This window comes from Oncorhynchus mykiss, chromosome 6 (assembly GCF_013265735.2).
Source record: "Oncorhynchus mykiss isolate Arlee chromosome 6, USDA_OmykA_1.1, whole genome shotgun sequence".
NCBI lineage: Eukaryota > Metazoa > Chordata > Actinopteri > Salmoniformes > Salmonidae > Oncorhynchus > Oncorhynchus mykiss.
In genome coordinates, this window is record NC_048570.1 from 82,257,731 (window position 1) to 82,274,783 (window position 17,053).

At 43.3% G+C, this 17,053-nt stretch overlaps 1 protein-coding gene across 2 annotated transcripts; it reads right to left on the reverse strand.

Annotated features, from left to right (window-relative positions):
• Positions 1 to 8,582: 8,582 nt before the first annotated feature.
• On the reverse strand, positions 8,583 to 10,469 carry hddc3 (HD domain containing 3). Of its 2 annotated transcripts, none has more exons than XM_021586720.2 (4): positions 10,216 to 10,469; positions 10,035 to 10,090; positions 9,343 to 9,583; positions 8,583 to 9,104 (listed from the first exon to the last, which is right to left on the reverse strand). In XM_021586720.2, exons 1-4 carry the CDS (start codon positions 10,325 to 10,327, stop codon positions 8,974 to 8,976), a joined length of 540 nt encoding a protein of 179 aa, XP_021442395.1. In that variant the 5' UTR covers positions 10,328 to 10,469; the 3' UTR covers positions 8,583 to 8,973. The 2 variants fall into 2 exon arrangements, with proteins under 2 accessions (XP_021442395.1, XP_021442396.1); XM_021586721.2 differs by having other exon boundaries at positions 8,585 to 9,104; positions 9,448 to 9,583.
• Positions 10,470 to 17,053: the final 6,584 nt, after the last annotated feature.

The window sequence follows — 17,053 nt, forward strand, 5'->3', positions numbered from 1 at the left end:
TCTAACCCTTTCACACAATCTCTCCCTATCTACGTCATACAGTCCACAATATATCAACACCTGCACCACCGTTTCCTCCACTAAACACTCATCACACATACCTGTTTCTTGTCTCTCTATCATCCACAACGTGGCATTAAAACTCCAACTGTAGTCTACTCCACACAACTTCCTCTGTCCTACATCCCATACTCCCCACATCTTCCTTTTCTGACCGGTGCATGCTGTAATTGCCTCCCCTTACTACTAGCATCACACTCCCTTTGCCAAAGATCAAGCCATTTTGCCCAGATCAAGGACTTGACTTCCCTGCAGCCCAGCGGGACCTGAATATCTACCCCCTCTCTCCTCACAGCACTATTAGCCACCACATCTGCCTTCTCATTACCCCTCCACACCCACATGGGTAGGAACCCAGCAAAAGCTTACCTCCATTCCCATCCTCTCCAATTCAATAACAGCACCATCATCGCCACAAACAAGCCTCCCCTATCTGACCTGCCCATCTTCACACTACTCAAACTGCAGGCAAGTCAGAGCAGATCACCACGGAGTGGTTTCACCTCCTCCACCGATCTTAAACCTATAATCATGGCCATCAACTCGGCCGCATACACTGACACATAATCAGTTAACCGCTAACAAAAAGTATTCGGCCCCCTTGAACTTTGCGACCTTTTGATTTGTTAAAAAAGTTTGAAATATCCAATAAATGTCGTTCCACTTCATGATTGTGTCCCACTTGTTGTTGATTCTTCACAAAAAAAATACAGTTTTATATCTTTATGTTTGAAGCCTGAAATGTGGCAAAAGGTCGCAAAGTTCAAGGGGGCCGAATACTTTCGCAATGCACTGTGTCTTTCCACACACCGTCTCACATCCTCACCTCATTCTCTCCTGCCCTTAATTATGTCCACATCTATTCTTGGTTTCGGAAAAAGCCACGGAGGAACGTTACCCGATGCAATTGCTAGCCCTATCTCGCTCGCCCCCAGTCCATATTCTACCACCTTCTGCCCGATTGTCCACCTGTATGCCCTCTACTTACCCAATCCTTGCTCCCAGCATTCCCCAGTTGTCGTGACCACAGGATGTCCTTTCAACCTTGTCCAGTACACAAGTTTGTCCCACCTTATCAGGGTGGCAGGTAGCCTAGTGGTTAGAGCGTTGGGCCAGTAACTGAAAGGTTGCTGGCTCGAATCCCCGAGCTGACAAGGTAAAAATCTGTAATTCTGCCCCTGAACAAGACAGTTAACCCACTGTTCCCCGGTAGGCTGTCATTGTAAAATATGAATTTGTTCTGAACTGACTTAAATAACGGTTACATTTAAAAAATCCTCAGTGGCAGTTCCACACTATCCACCTGCAATACCTCAACAGGTGTAGTGCCGAGTTGTAGTGCCGATTTGGCTGCCGATCCATATACAAGGCACCCATAATCCAAAAATGACCTGATCAATGCCTGGTATATATACAACATGTGCAGTATATATACATCGTCTATCTGACCCCCAATCATATCCTGCCACTTCCCTCATGAGGATCAGCACCTTCCTTCACTTAATTTCAACATGTCTCTTCCACGAAAGCCTCTCATCAAACCACATACCTAAATACTTAAACTCAGACACCCTGACTATAAAGCAGGACTTGGCCACAGACATCCTAAACCCCCATGTTAGAGACCAATCTTCCAAAACTCCCACAGCTTCTTGCATCTTCCTCATCACATATTTCACATTCCCACCTCCTTAAATATGTAATCTATCATCAGGATGACTGGAAATACTTTTCTACCTATGGAACATTTATGGTTACAATGGTTCCTTCTTCTTCTATGATATATTGACTTTGGCACAATTTACATGTACATCTCACCACCTACTGTGTGGGATGGAAACAGGATTCCCAAAAAACAAAACAAACAACCAAACTACACCAAAAACATTATATATACAGTACCAGTCAAAAGTTCGAACACACCTACTCATTCAAGGGTTTTTCTTTATTTTTTCTATTTTCTACATTGAAGAATATTAGTGAAGAAATCAAAACTATGAAATAACACATATGGAATCATCTAGTAACCAAAAAGGTGTTAAACAAATCAATATACAGTGCCTTGCGAAAGTATTCGGCCCCCTTGAACTTTGCGACCTTTTGCCACATTTCAAGCTTCAAACATAAAGATATAAAACTGTATTTTTTTGTGAGGAATCAACAACAAGTGGGACACAATCATGAAGTGGAACGACATTTATTGGATATTTCAAACTTTTTTAACAAATCAAAAACTGAAAAATTGGGCGTGCAAAATTATTCAGCCCCTTTACTTTCAGTGCAGCAAACTCTCTCCAGAAGTTCAGTGAGGATCTCTGAATGATCCAATGTTGACCTAAATGACTAATGATGATAAATACAATCCACCTGTGTGTAATCAATCTCCGTATAAATGCACCTGCACTGTGATAGTCTCAGAGGTCCGTTAAAAGCGCAGAGAGCATCATGAAGAACAAGGAACACACCAGGCAGGTTCGAGATACTGTTGTGAAGAAGTTTAAAGCCGGATTTGGATACAAAAAGATTTCCCAAGCTTTAAACATCCCAAGGAGCACTGTGCAAGCGATAATATTGAAATGGAAGGAGTATCAGACCACTGCAAATCTACCAAGACCTGGCCGTCCCTCTAAACTTTCAGCTCATACAAGGAGAAGACTGATCAGAGATGCAGCCAAGAGTCCCATGATCACTCTGGATGAACTGCAGAGATCTACAGCTGAGGTGGGAGACTCTGTCCATAGGACAACAATCAGTCGTATATTGCACAAATCTGGCCTTTATGGAAGAGTGGCAAGAAGAAAGCCATTTCTTAAAGATATCCATAAAAAGTGTTGTTTAAAGTTTGCCACAAGCCACCTGGGAGACACACCAAACATGTGGAAGAAGGTGCTCTGGTCAGATGAAACCAAAATTGAACTTTTTGGCAACAATGCAAAACGTTATGTTTGGCGTAAAAGCAACACAGCTGAACACACCATCCCCACTGTCAAACATGGTGGTGGCAGCATCATGGTTTGGGCCTGCTTTTCTTCAGCAGGGACAGGGAAGATGGTTAAAATTGATGGGAAGATGGATGGAGCCAAATACAGGACCATTCTGGAAGAATGGAGTTGGAGTTGGAGTCTGCAAAAGACCTGAGACTGGGACGGAGATTTGTCTTCCAACAAGACAATGATCCAAAACATAAAGCAAAATCTACAATGGAATGGTTCAAAAATAAACATATCCAGGTGTTAGAATGGCCAAGTCAAAGTCCAGACCTGAATCCAATCGAGAATCTGTGGAAAGAACTGAAAACGGCTGTTCACAAATGCTCTCCATCCAACCTCACTGAGCTCGAGCTGTTTTGCAAGGAGGAATGGGAAAAAATGTCAGTCTCTCGATGTGCAAAACTAATAGAGACATACCCCAAGCGACTTACAGCTGTAATCGCAGCAAAAGGTGGCGCTACAAAGTATTAACTTAAGGGGGCTGAATAATTTTGCACGCCCAATTTTTCAGTTTTTGATTTGTTAAAAAAGTTTGAAATATCCAATAAATGTCGTTCCACTTCATGATTGTGTCCCACTTGTTGTTGATTCTTCACAAAAAAATACAGTTTTATATCTTTATGTTTGAAGCCTGAAATGTGGCAAAAGGTCGCAAAGTTCAAGGGGGCCGAATACTTTCGCAAGGCACTGTAAATGTCAGGAATTGTGAAAAACTGAGTTTAAATGTGTTTGGCTAAGGTGTATATAAACCTCCGACTTCAACTGTATACTTTTAACACACACACTCTTCAGTTACTTAGGAATCTACTGATGTTTTCCTTTGTTGCACTCACAATGTTCTTAAGAGTAAACTGTAAACTTAGTCACCATCCAAAATTGTCTTCTTCTTGTCTTCTTCTTGCGAAGTCGACCAAACCCTAAGCTAGAATGGGCAGGTGCAGTGTCCACATGTGTGTCCAAGCCAACTGATTGGCCAAAAACCAAAGGGCTGTGATTGACAGCTGAGATATCCACCCTTTTTGTTCTACTTTTCGACACTACTGTTGTCCATTCAGGACATTCATCTTCATCAACTTGGCTCAAGGCGCTGTTTGATTCAAGCATCCACTTTCGCCATCTCTCAATGGCCCACAATGGTTTTTACAGCCATTTTTGTAGTTCTTAAGCGCCTAGTCCTGTATAGAAGGACAGTTAGGGCAAAGGGGCAGAGCAGTGAAGGGAAGCTTATTACTACTGTCACTTTAGAGGACCATGAGGGCCTGTAGGGTGCCGACAAGGGGATTATGGGCCGCCCAATAAAGAAGGTGCATGGAGACGCAGGGACAGTCCTGGGCCACCCCATGGAATAACACCGGTGTGGCGGAGGATCCTCTGACTCAGCTGTTGCAGGGCAGCTGGGGCCCATCTTTGAACGCTGAGTATGGTCTACTGCGGCGGAGGAATGTTGCACATCGGCCACAACTGTCGAGGATCATCAGGGATCTGGATGTAGGGGCCGGCTGGGCCCCAGAGATGAGGTCAGGTGGTCTCCCACATCGGCCACAACTGTCGAGGATCATCAGGGATCTGGATGTAGGGGCCGGCTGGGCCCCAGAGATGAGGTCAGGTGGTCTCCCACATCGGCCACAACTGTCGAGGATCATCAGGGATCTGGATGTAGGGGCCGGCTGGGCCCCAGAGATGAGGTCAGGTGGTCTCCCACATCGGCAGGGCTTTGAGTTGGCCAAGGCAGGAGGCGAGCGGCCCCACAGAATTAGAGACAGCAATCCCCCCGGGTCAGGGAACAGTGGGTCCCCCAAGTCATGGGGCTGAACCTATCAGTGCAGGAAACTCAGTGTCTGACAGGGCAGGGGACTTTTAACCTACCCCTAAGACTGACAACTGCAAGTCAGTTATGGTGGGAGGCTGCAGAACTAGCTGAGCAGGAAACTTATAACCTAGTGCTAGTTTAGGTGAACCTATCGCCTGGCGGAGCAGTGGACTGAGGTCCGACTAGAGCTGGAGACAGCAAAACTAGAATGGCTGAAGGCTGGGAGCGCAGTGCTGATTACTTTGCACCTGAAAGGGAGAACGACTCTGAACCTGAGGGAGAAAAAGTCTGGACCGGACAGGGAAACTGATTCTGGACCAGCCAGGGAAACTGACTCTGGACCTGCCATGGAAACTGACTCTGGAACTGAGAGGGAAAATGAAACTACTGAAGGCTAGGAGAGCAGTAGGGCTCAGGGCCTACTGGAAAGATTGGTACCTTTGAGCCTGGCGGGGAAGGAGCCTGATGTCCCACCTGGGCTAGGGACTGAGGTCCGACCAATGCTGGAGACAGCAGACCTAGTGCAGCTGGAGACTGAGGACCTAGTGCTAGGGACTGAGGGCAGACAAGGGTTGAGAACCCAGCACAGATAACTTGTGGCTTAGCAGGGCAGGAGGCTCTAAGCCTGGTGGGCCAGGGTACGGCAGACTGAATATGTCTGGAGACAGCAAGCTAGTGCAGCAAACTCTGTGCCTAGTAGGCACTAAACCAGGCAGGCTAGGCTACTGTCTAACAGCTAAGGCTGTGGGGGCTGTGATCTGTGCAGGGCAGAAGACTGCAGACCTGCAGATAGGCCAGCGACTGTGGGGCCTAGCTGGGTAGGATACCTAGGGCCTGGCAGAACAACAAACTTAGGGGCGACCAGTACAGGGAACTGTGGACCTAAAACAACAGAGGACTGGGGGACGAGCAGTATGATAGGAGTCTGGGAACCTAAGTCAGAACAGTGTGAACCTGCAACCAGGGCCAGAGACTGAAGGCCAGGTACAGATAGAAACTGAGAGCCTACCAAGGAGGCAGGATAGACTGTTGTTAATACTGTTATGTTTTATTTTTTGTTTGTGTTTTATTATCATTGTCCATCTATAAGTAATTTCCAAGTTTATGTAATGTTGAACAGTATGGAGTTACATGTTCAAAATGGGGGACTGATGGATTCTGGGTTCTAACTCCTAAACTTGAAACAGGGTTAATTATCAGGTATCCTATTGAAATATTGAGTGCTATGTTTTAGAGGGTTTACACCAGAAGCGAATGGTTATCTGTAGGAGGAAGGTAGCAATTAAGCTTGGAATGTACTGAGTGTAGGGAAAACAATCATATGTGGCAGGCATTGATAAGGGAAGAGTCATGGATTAGTGATGAAGGGGGTGGAGGTCAGGTCAGGTCACGCTATGGGAGAAGCAAAAGCTTATTGCCTGTATCACTTTGTATATTTATTGCTAGGCAGGAAACTATGTTTAGCGAGGAGGAGACTCCACCCAAAGTGGGGTACATATACCACCACTATTGTAACCATGTCTTTGTTGATTCAGCTGTTCAATCCTTTGAGAAGAATAAACTTAGTTCATGCTTTTATAGTGTCCGTTGAGTTCTTACTCTGATAATTAGAATCTAACAGAAAAGGTAATATACAGTAGCCTGAAACATACAGATGAAGGATAGGCCTACCTAGCTACAGATTGTACACCAGATAATGTAATATAACCAAAGATTTTTGATATCCATTACTGGGCATTACAGGTTTGCCTATACAAAACGTTGCCCTCGACTTTTCAACTAACTTGGTATTGGAGATATGATCTTTGTTCTCAATTCGGAAGAAATGTGTATCTTATCAAATGTTCCCTCGCCATTTTACAGTGCCTTGCGAAAGTATTCGGCCCCCTTGAACTTTGCGACCTTTTGCCACATTTCAGGCTTCAAACATAAAGATATAAAACTGTATTTTTTTGTGAAGAATCAACAACAAGTGGGACACAATCATGAAGTGGAACGACATTTATTGGATTTTTCTAACTTTTTTAACAAATCAAAAACTGAAAGATTGGGCGTGCTAAATTATTCTTACTTACTTATTATTCTTACTTATTCTTATTCTTAAAATTATTATTACTCTTAATGTTTTGGGGCTGTTGCTGGGCAACACGGACTTTCAACTCCCTCCAAAGATTTTCTATGGGGTTGAGATCTGGAGACTGGCTAGGCCACTCCAGGACCTTGAAATGCTTCTTACAAAGCCACTCCTTCGTTGCCCGGGTGGTGTGTTTGGGATCATTGTCATGCTGAAAGACCCAGCCACGTTTCATCGTCAATGCCCTTGCTGATGGAAGGAGGTTTTCACTCAAAATCTCACAATACATGGCCCCATTCATTCTTTCCTTTACACGGATCAGTCGTCCTGGTCCCTTTGCAGAAAAACAGCCCCAAAGCATGTTTCCACCCCCATGCTTCACAGTAGGTATGGTGTTCTTTGGATGCAACTCATCATTCTTTGTCCTCCAAACACGACGAGTTGAGTTTTTACCAGAAGGTTATATTTCGGTTTCATCTGACCATATGACATTCTCCCAATCTTCTTCTGGATCATCCCAAATGCTCTCTAGCAAACTTCAGACGGACCTGGACATGTACTGGCTTAAGCAGGGGGACACGTCTGGCACTGCAGGATTTGAGTCCCTGGCGGCGTAGTGTTACTGATGGTAGGCTTTGTTACTTTGGTCCCAGCTCTCTGCAGGTCATTCGCTAGGTCCCCCCGTGTGGTTCTGGGATTTTTGCTCACCGTTCTTGTGATCATTTTGACCCCACGGGGTGAGATCTTGCATGGAGCCCCAGATCGAGTGACATTATCAGTGGTCTTGTATGTCTTCCATTTCCTAATAATTGCTCCCACAGTTGATTTATTCAAACCAAGCTGCTTACCTATTGCAGATTCAGTCTTCCCAGCCTGGTGCAGGTCTACAATTTTGTTTCTGGTGTCCTTTGACAGCTCTTTGGTCTTGGCCATAGTGGAGTTTGGCGTGTGACTGTTTGAGGTTGTGGACAGGTGTCTTTTATACTGATAACAAGTTCAAACAGGTGCCATTAATACAGGTAACGAGTGGAGGACAGAGGAGCCTCTTAAAGAAGAAGTTACAGGTCTGTGAGAGCCAGAAATCTTGCTCGTTTGTAGGTGACCAAATACTTATTTTCCACCATAATTTGCAAATAAATTCATTAAAAATCCTACAATGTGATTTTCTGGATTTTTTTGCATTTTGTCTGTCATAGTTGAAATGTACCTATGATGAAAATTACAGGCCTCTCTCATCTTTTTAAGTGGGAGAACTTGCACAATTGGTGGCTGACTAAATACTTTTTTGTCCCACTGTATAAGTAGATGACAGCACATCCCACAGTGTGACAAAAAAAAAAGACCTTCACATGCAAGAGGCATTTCTCACTCGATACAAAACGCGTATTTTACTCTTTCTGAGTATATTCTGGTTTTTGGAGAAGCACCTGCAACTGAACACAGACATTAAGATACACATGTCTTCCCGAATCGAGAACAAAGAAAGTAGAAGCATGAACAGGTTAGTGGAAAAATAGCTTCCAACCCATTCTACTAGCAAAATGTATAATGGCTACTATGGAATAATTTACATATCACCATTTTAATGTATAGCTAATTGTATCCCTACATTTATATACTTACAAAAATAAATCACACACACACAAAAAAAAAAAATCTATACAAAAATATATTTGAGTTCAGTGTGACATGACAGAGTAGTTACAGGTTCTGCATCACCATATAATTGAACAATGTTCACCATTACGAGTGCATAGCATTCCTTTAGTCAATACAGCTAGAACTCAAGGTGACATTGTTGGTTTTCCTATAGGAACACACAATGTATACAAATCACTGTACTTCAAATGAAGAATCAAATCATCCATAAAAATAAATCCAAAGTAAGTGGGCTTTTTCCTTGTGAGAGCTAAGACTATATAAAAGTATATTCCATGGAGAAGCTAACAAAGACAATTCGCTTAAAGTCTTACTCTTTACAAAAAGTGTGCATCAAGAGTTGCTCTGTTGTGCCACCCTGTATCAGAAGTAGAGAGGTGTCAAAGCTCAACCCCCCTCTGCTTGAAGAGCTCCTCTAGTTGTCTCTCCAGTGCTGGGTTGGTCCCCCTCAGTCCTCTCACTACCTGGGCTGCCCACACAAAGTACTCCTGAACACGCTCTGTCGACCAACCTGGCAACCACAATACAGAATAAATATAAGATATGGGTAAAGAGAGGGACAGTCAGACAACCAGAGGGAAGCAAGTGAAGACAAGCAACGAAACAGAGAGAGAGAGAGAGAGAGAGAACGAGAACGAGAAGTATCCTGATAGGGTATCAGTTTATTGTGTCTAGCCTACGACATTTGCCTAGTCAGTTGGTTGCATCAAGAGGCTGAAAACAGACAGACAGACAGAGCGCACAATCACCTGTTGGCGTGCTGCGGTTGATGTCCCTCAGGTTGTATAGTTTGTCAGCCAGTTTGACCAGTTTGGCCTGGTGGCTGGCATGAGGTGCATACTCCACCTGCTTACGCTTTGTCTCCTCCTTGGACAGTGCTTTGTCGTCTGTCACTTCCTGGACCAGCCGCGCCACCGTTTGCCCAAAGACGATCTGTAGCTCTCCTATGCTGGTGTCAGTGTCCTCCACTGTGTCATGGAGCAAAGCTGCCTTAGGACAGTTGGAAAAGACAAAAATATCAGTGAAATACCAGTCATTCCTGTTAACAAACTCTGGCTAACACAAACTCAATAAATGTTGAACGTTTTAATGAGCTTAACATTGCCCATTGACTGATGTATCATTACAAAGTAATAAACCCCACCTGAATATAAAATGTATCTTCAAACCTTAACCAAACAGCTAACACTTACCTGAAACATTTATTTTTCATTTTTATATATTGTAATGAAACAGCAGGGGGCAGGTCTCGAACCCTCGACCTTCGAGCCCGAGGTCCGGCGGCGCTATTGACTGTGCGGCAAAAGCATGCTCGTGCGGCAGGGTCGATTTCCGCGCTTATAAACCAAGGGTCGTTACAATATGGACAATTTTGACTTCGTGGATGTGCGATTTTGTGGAAAGCAGCATTTTAAGTCTGTCTGAAACACAAAACACTTACTTGCAAAACTTCAATGTCTGTGATCCCACCTTCATGGCTTAGGATCCTTGCCACTCCTGCAAAATGATAAACACAGCAAATGTAAATGCAGATATTCACACAATGAAGTCCGAGTAGAGAGATAGGTCCTTAGCAATAACTATCTAGCTTGATAGCCGTTAGATTGTTGTCATAACTGTACCTATTGGGTGGGTGATATATGGTGTTTGTTCAGCATCTTTACGTCGTTGATTGCGGTGCTTTTCAGCAGCGAAGTTAACCGTCTCCAACAAAATGACAGAATCTGAACTCATGCTGTAAAAGTAGTTATTGACACACAATACAGACAGTATATTAACGTTTGATCACCATTTATCAAATTGGCACATCTCAGTGATGTCAGCGTCTCTGCCTTCTCTTTAAGGGCGCGTTCCTCCAGGGAGAGGCTATACGGACACGCCTGTTGCCCAAAATGATGACGTATATCGCCAGCCTGGTCTCATACACTAGACGTAACATAGTAATAGTAAATCTGGTACGCCATACTAGTATGATATGTTATGATTTGTATGACTACATAAGATAGACGGTTAATGTTAGCTAGCAGGTCAACAGAGGCCAAGGCTAGGGCCCTACTAAATCTGCAATATGGAGAATTTAATATTTTACTTTCAGTTTTGTACACCAGCTTCAAACAGCTGAAAATACAACATTTGTGGTTATGGAAAATATAGCGGTTTAGATGGCACAATGACTATCTACAATCTACTTGCTTGTTTTGTAAACTGAAATTAGGTGAACTATTAGAATGTTAGCAACCATGAAATGGAGGAGCATTTCTGCATAGTGCATCTTTAAGTATCAAAAGTAAAAGTATAAATAATTTCATATTCCTTATATTAAGCAAACCAGAAGGCACAATTTTCGTGTTTTTTTTATTTATAGAAAGCTAGGGGCACTCTCCAAGACTCATCATTTACAAACGAAGCATTTGCTTTAGTGAGTCCGCCAGATCAGAAGCAGTAGGGATGACCAAGGATGTTCTCTTGATAAGTGCATGAATTGGACAATATCCTGCTAAGCATTTGATATTTAGACCTTTTGGGTGTCAGGGAAACTTTAGGGAGTAAAAAGTACTTTCTATGTAATGGAGTAAAAGTAAAAGTTGTCAAAAATATAAATAGTAAAGTACAAATAACCCCAAAAACTACTTAAGTAGTACTCCAAAGTATTTTTACTCAAGTAATTTACATCACTGATCACATGTGCCCTACAGAAAATACTGCTAAACAACAGCCTCTTGATAGCTGCACACTAGAAAAATAAAAGGTAACTACACCCCCCAAAAGATTCTCAAACATTTCCCCTACTTTAATTTTTTTTAACATTATTATTATTTTTTTATTTCACCTTTATTTAACCAGGTAGGCCAGTTGAGAAAAAGTTCTCATTTACAACAGCGATAAAGCAAAGCAGTGCGACACAAACAACAACACAGAGTTACACATGGAATAAACAAGCGTACATTCAATAACACAATAGAAAAAAAGAAAGTCTATATACAGTGTGTGCAAATGGTGTGAGAAGGTAAGGCAATAAATAGGCCATAGTAGGAAAGTATTTACATTTTAGCAAATTAACACTGGAGTGATAGATGAGCAGATGATGATGTGCAAGTAGAAAGAAATACTGGTGTGCAAAAGAGCAGAAAAGTAAATAAAAACAATATGGGGATGAGGTAGGTAGTTGGGTGGGCTATTTACAGATGGGCTATGTACAGCTGCAGCGATGGGTTAGCTGCTCAGATAGCTAATGTTTAAAGTTAGTGAGGGAAATATAAGTCTCCAGCTTCAGCGATTTTTGCAATTCGTTCCAGTCATTGGCAGCAGAGAACTGGAAGGAAAGGCGGCCAAATGAGGTGTTGGCTTTGGGGATGACCAGTGAAATATACCTGCTGGAGCGCGTGCTACGGGTGGGCGCTGTTATCGTGACCAGTGAGCTGAGATATCAAATCAAATTTTCAAATTTGACGGAGCTTTACCTAGCATAGACTTATAGATAACCTGGAGCCAGTGGGTCTGGCGACGAATATGTAGGGAGGGCCAGCTGACTAGAGTATACAGGTCGCAGTGGTGGGTGGTATAAGGGGCTTTGGTGACAAAACGGATGGCACTGTGATAGACTGCATCCAGTTTGCAGAGTAGAGTATTGGAAGCTGTTTTGTAAATGACATCGCCGAAGTCGAGGATCGGTAGGATAGTCAGTTTTACGAGGGTATGTTTGGCAGCGTGAGTGAAGGAGGCTTTGTTGCGAAATAGGAAGCCGATTCTAGATTTCATTTTGGATTGGAGATGTTTAATATGAGTCTGAAAGGAGAGTTTACAGTCTAGCCAGACACCTAGGTATTTGTAGTTGTCCACATAATCTAAGTCAGAGTGGTGATGCTAGTCGGTCGGGCGGGTGCAGGCTGCGAACGTTTGAAAGCATTTGGTTTTCCTAGCATTTAAGAGCAGTTGGTTGCCACGGAATGAGTGTTGTATGGCATTGAAGCTCGTTTGGAGGTTAGTTAACACAGTGTCCAAAGAAGGGCCAGATGTATACAGAATGGTGTCGTCTGCGTAGAGGTGGATCAGGGAATCACCCGCAGCAAAGCAACATCGTTGATACAGTGGGGAGAACAAGTATTTGATACACTGCCGATCTTGCAGGTTTTCCTACTTATAAAGCATGTAGAGGTCTGTAATTTTTATCATAGGTACACTTCAACTGTGAGAGACAGAATCTAAAAAAATCCAGAAAGTCACATTGTATGATTTATAAGTAATTAATTTGCATTTTATTGCATGACATGAGTATTTGATCACCTACCAACCAGTAAGAATTCCAGCTCTCACAGACCTGTTAGTTTTTCTTTAAGAAGCCCTCCTGTTCTCCACTCATTACCTGTATTAACTGCACCTGTTTGAACTCGTTACCTGTATAAAGACACCTGTCCACACACTCAATCAAACAGACTCCAACCTCTGCACAATGGCCAAGACCAGAGAGCTGTGTAAGGACATCAGGGAAAAAAATTGTAGAGCTGCACAAGGCTGGGATGGGCTACAGGACAATAGGAAAGCAGCTTGGTGAGAAGGCAACAACTTTTGGCGCAATTATTAGAAAATGGAAGAAGTTCAAGAGGACGGTCAATCAACCTCGGGCCGGGGCTCCATGCAAGATCTCACCTCGTGGGGCATCAATGATCATGAGGAGGGTGAGGGATCAGCCCAGAACAACACGGCAGGACCTGGTCAATGACCTGAAGAGAGCTGGGACCACAGTCTCAAAGAAAAGCATTAGTAACACACTACGCCGTCATGGATTAAAATCCTGCAGCGCACTCAAGCCAGCGCATGTCCAGGCCCGTCTGAAGTTTGCCAATGACCATCTGGATGATCCAGAGGAGGAATGGGAGAAGGTCATGTGGTCTGATGAGACAAAAATAGAGCTTTATGGTCTGAACTCCACTCGCCGTGTTTGGAGGAAGAAGAAGGATGAGTACAACCCCAAGAACACCATCCCAACCGTGAAGCATGGGTGGAAACATCATTATTTGGGGATGCTTTTCTGCAAATGGGGACAGGATGATTGCACCGTATTGAGGGGAGGATGGATGGGGCCATGTATCGCGAGATCTTGGCCAACAACCTCCTTCCCTCAGTAAGAGCATTGAAGATGGGTCGTGCTGGGTCTTCCAGCATGACAAAGACCCGAAACACACAGCCAGGGCAACTAAGGAGTGGCCCCGTAAGAAGCATCTCAAGGTCCTGGAGTGGCCTTGCCAGTCTCCAGACCTGAACCCAATAGAAAATCTTTGGAGGGAGCTGAAAGTCCGTATTGCCCAGCGACAGCCCCCAAAATCCCTGCTGCAGTGTGTGCAAACTTGGTCAAGAACTACAGGAAACGTATGATCTCTGTAATTCCAAACAAAGGTTTCTGTACCAAATATTAAGTTCTGCTTTTCTGATGTATCAAATACTTATGTCATGCAATAAAATGCAAATGAATTACTTAAAAATCATACAATGTGATTTTCTGGATTTTTGTTTTAGATTCCGTTTCTCACAGTTGAAGTGGACCTATGATAAAAATGACAGACCTCTACATGCTTTGTAAGTAGGCAAACCTGCAAAATCGGCAGTGTATCAAATACTTGTTCTCCCCACTGTATATACAGAGAAAAGAGTCAGCCCGAGATTTGAACCCTGTGGTACCCCCATAGAGACTGCCAGAGGTCCGGACAACAGGCCCTCCGATTTGACACACTGAACTCTGTCTGAGAAGTAGTTGGTGAACCAGGGGAGGCAGTCATTTGAGAAACCAAGGCTGTTGAGTCTGCCGATAAGAATACGGTGATTGACAGAGTTGAAAGCCTAGGCCAGGTTGATGAAGACGGCTTCATCAGGATTCAGACACGGCAAGCACATCAGAGTTGGCGGAGTGTGCTAAAGCAGTAAGTAAAACAAACTTAGGGAGGAGACTTCTGATGTAAACACGCGTGAAACCAAGGCTTTTTCGGTTACAGAAGTCAACAAATGAGAGTGCCTGGGGACACGCAGGGCCTGGGTTAACCTCCACATCACCCGAGGAACAGAGGAGGAGTAGGATGAGGGTACGGCTAAAGGCTATCAAAACTGGTTGTCTAGTGCGTTGGGGACAGAGAATAAAAGGAGCAGATTTCTGGGCGTGGTAGAATAGATTCAGTTCACATCTCTTGATGTGGTTTAGGCATTGTTGTGGACTTAACATCAAACTTAGTTGTTTTCTATTTTTAAAATGTGTGATTTGTAGAGTGAAAATCAGAAAAAAAACAGGGAACACGGAAACCTGGAAAAACAAAACAAAGAAAACATCATTTTGGAAAATTACTCAACGGAATCTGGCTAAAAATGGAAACAGATTTTATAGGGCCCAACATGGCCCAGTAACTCACTGGCCCGGGCCGTGGAGTTGGAAGCGCAAAACTATTTTACCACACCAGGTAAATACTGGGAAAAATCCCAAATGGAAATTCGACATTGGTCTGGACCCAAATCAGGGTAGGTCCGCCAAGGCCATGGCCCAGTTAGTCTTTTGGGCCAGGTCTTGGAGATGGAAACACGAAAGGTAGCATTGGTCGGCTAAACACTGGAGTCAAATGTGACAATGGAAATGTGCCAATATGAGCCCCTAAACACAACTTTGCAATACTTAATCACTTTTGTTAGCCCATTTGTGTGGTAGTTGGGGCATAAGAACTGAGCAGTGTCAGGGTTAAATACCAGAACAGGTACTGGTTCAGGAAAGCACAGGTGATAGCTGGGAACTGTTTACCTGAATCACATTTCCTTATGTTTGTTCTGGTATTTAACCCTGAAGCTGCTCCCTCCTAATGTCCCATCTGCTAAACAGATCATTTCTGGGACAATTCAAGGTTAACTTTAGAAAAGGGTCAAGTCTAGAAAAAGTAATGCGCTCTGTTTGTATTGAGATCAGATGATTCATTTCAGAGAAATTTAGCAGAATGTCGGCAAAATTTAATCTTGCTCCATCTTCTCCCTCTGCCTTGCCACTGCACTTCCTCTCATCATCACATTTGGTAGAATAGAAGCCCTTAATGGACTTCTCAGGTTTTTCTCCAATATAGGTTTCCCCTTCACCTGTTGCCAGGCTGAGGGGAAGTGGGACTCTTCAGGCTTCAATGGCTTACATGGCACCTTCCACTTAACACTTCACAAAGCAACTGTTCTGATCATGTAGAGGTTGTTGACACTTCTCTTTCTAAGTCCTAAGAATCACCCTGGGTGATGCAAACACAATTACCAAAAATATAACTAGTGCTTAAAAGAAAAACTGAAGTGCAGTGCTGCTTTGGAAAAACCCTAGGCCTAACAAAGTGAATTTCAAAGACACGTGTAGTGACATTGCAGAAAAAACACATACCGTGTCTGAAATGCATTGTCACGATGATGGAGGAGTCATTAGAATTCACATGATAATGCATGGTAAAGTGATGATAATGGCAGGATATACTACACTATGATTTGTATCAGGAGTAGGCTGCCAGCACAGAAGACATAAAGTATACACCCATGACCTGAAAGACTGCATTCTTGGTAGTTGAAACAAATCAGCCTATAAATATTTGCTCTCAAGTTTCGGTAAAGGGGTTGTGAAGGAGTGGCCTTCACTAGAGAGACATTCATTTTAAAGCATTTATTCCAAGTATTTATAGAGCAAGTTGTGTCATTTGCCAAACTCCCCACCCACTGGGCACACCAGGCAATTTCAACGTGGACAATTGGGTAATATTTGTTTGAGACATTGATCAATGAGATTACAAACTATATTCACCCAGTCAAAAATACAGACAAAAGTTAGTTTAATATTCAATGTTTTATCACTATACGTTCAAACACAACCAAATTCCACTAGAATTTATTTGGGGGGTTTAGTTTTCACCCGAATTGTCTATCACTGCACTTTCAACCATTCAAAAGCACAGCGACGTTCAAATGGGGAATACAATGCCAGGTATTTTGTTTATTTATACAACAGATGAATGTGTTATCACTGTGACTTATCTAATAGCAGAAACTCATTTATTTGAGTTATTTAACCAGGCAAGTCAGTTTAGAAAAAGTTCTTATTTACAATGACGACCTACCCCGGACAAACCCTAACCCGGACGATGCTAGGCCAATTGTGCGCCGCCCTATGGGACTCCCAATCACGGCCGGTTGTGATACAGCCTGGAATTAAACCAAGGTCTGTAGTGACGCCTTTAGCACTGAGATGCAGTGCCTTAGACGGCTGCGCCACCTGGATTGCAGTTGAGATTATATTAAAAGTACATGGTGCAAGTGATCAATGCCGTTCGAGATTCTGCACAGATTATTGCAGCGATCTCCACAGACCTGCAATGACCTAAGCTCAATAACTCAGCATCAATAACCCAACAACCCAACTAAGTGACCCAAATGGCTGGGTCAGAATAACTGAACTTGTATTCTGTCCAA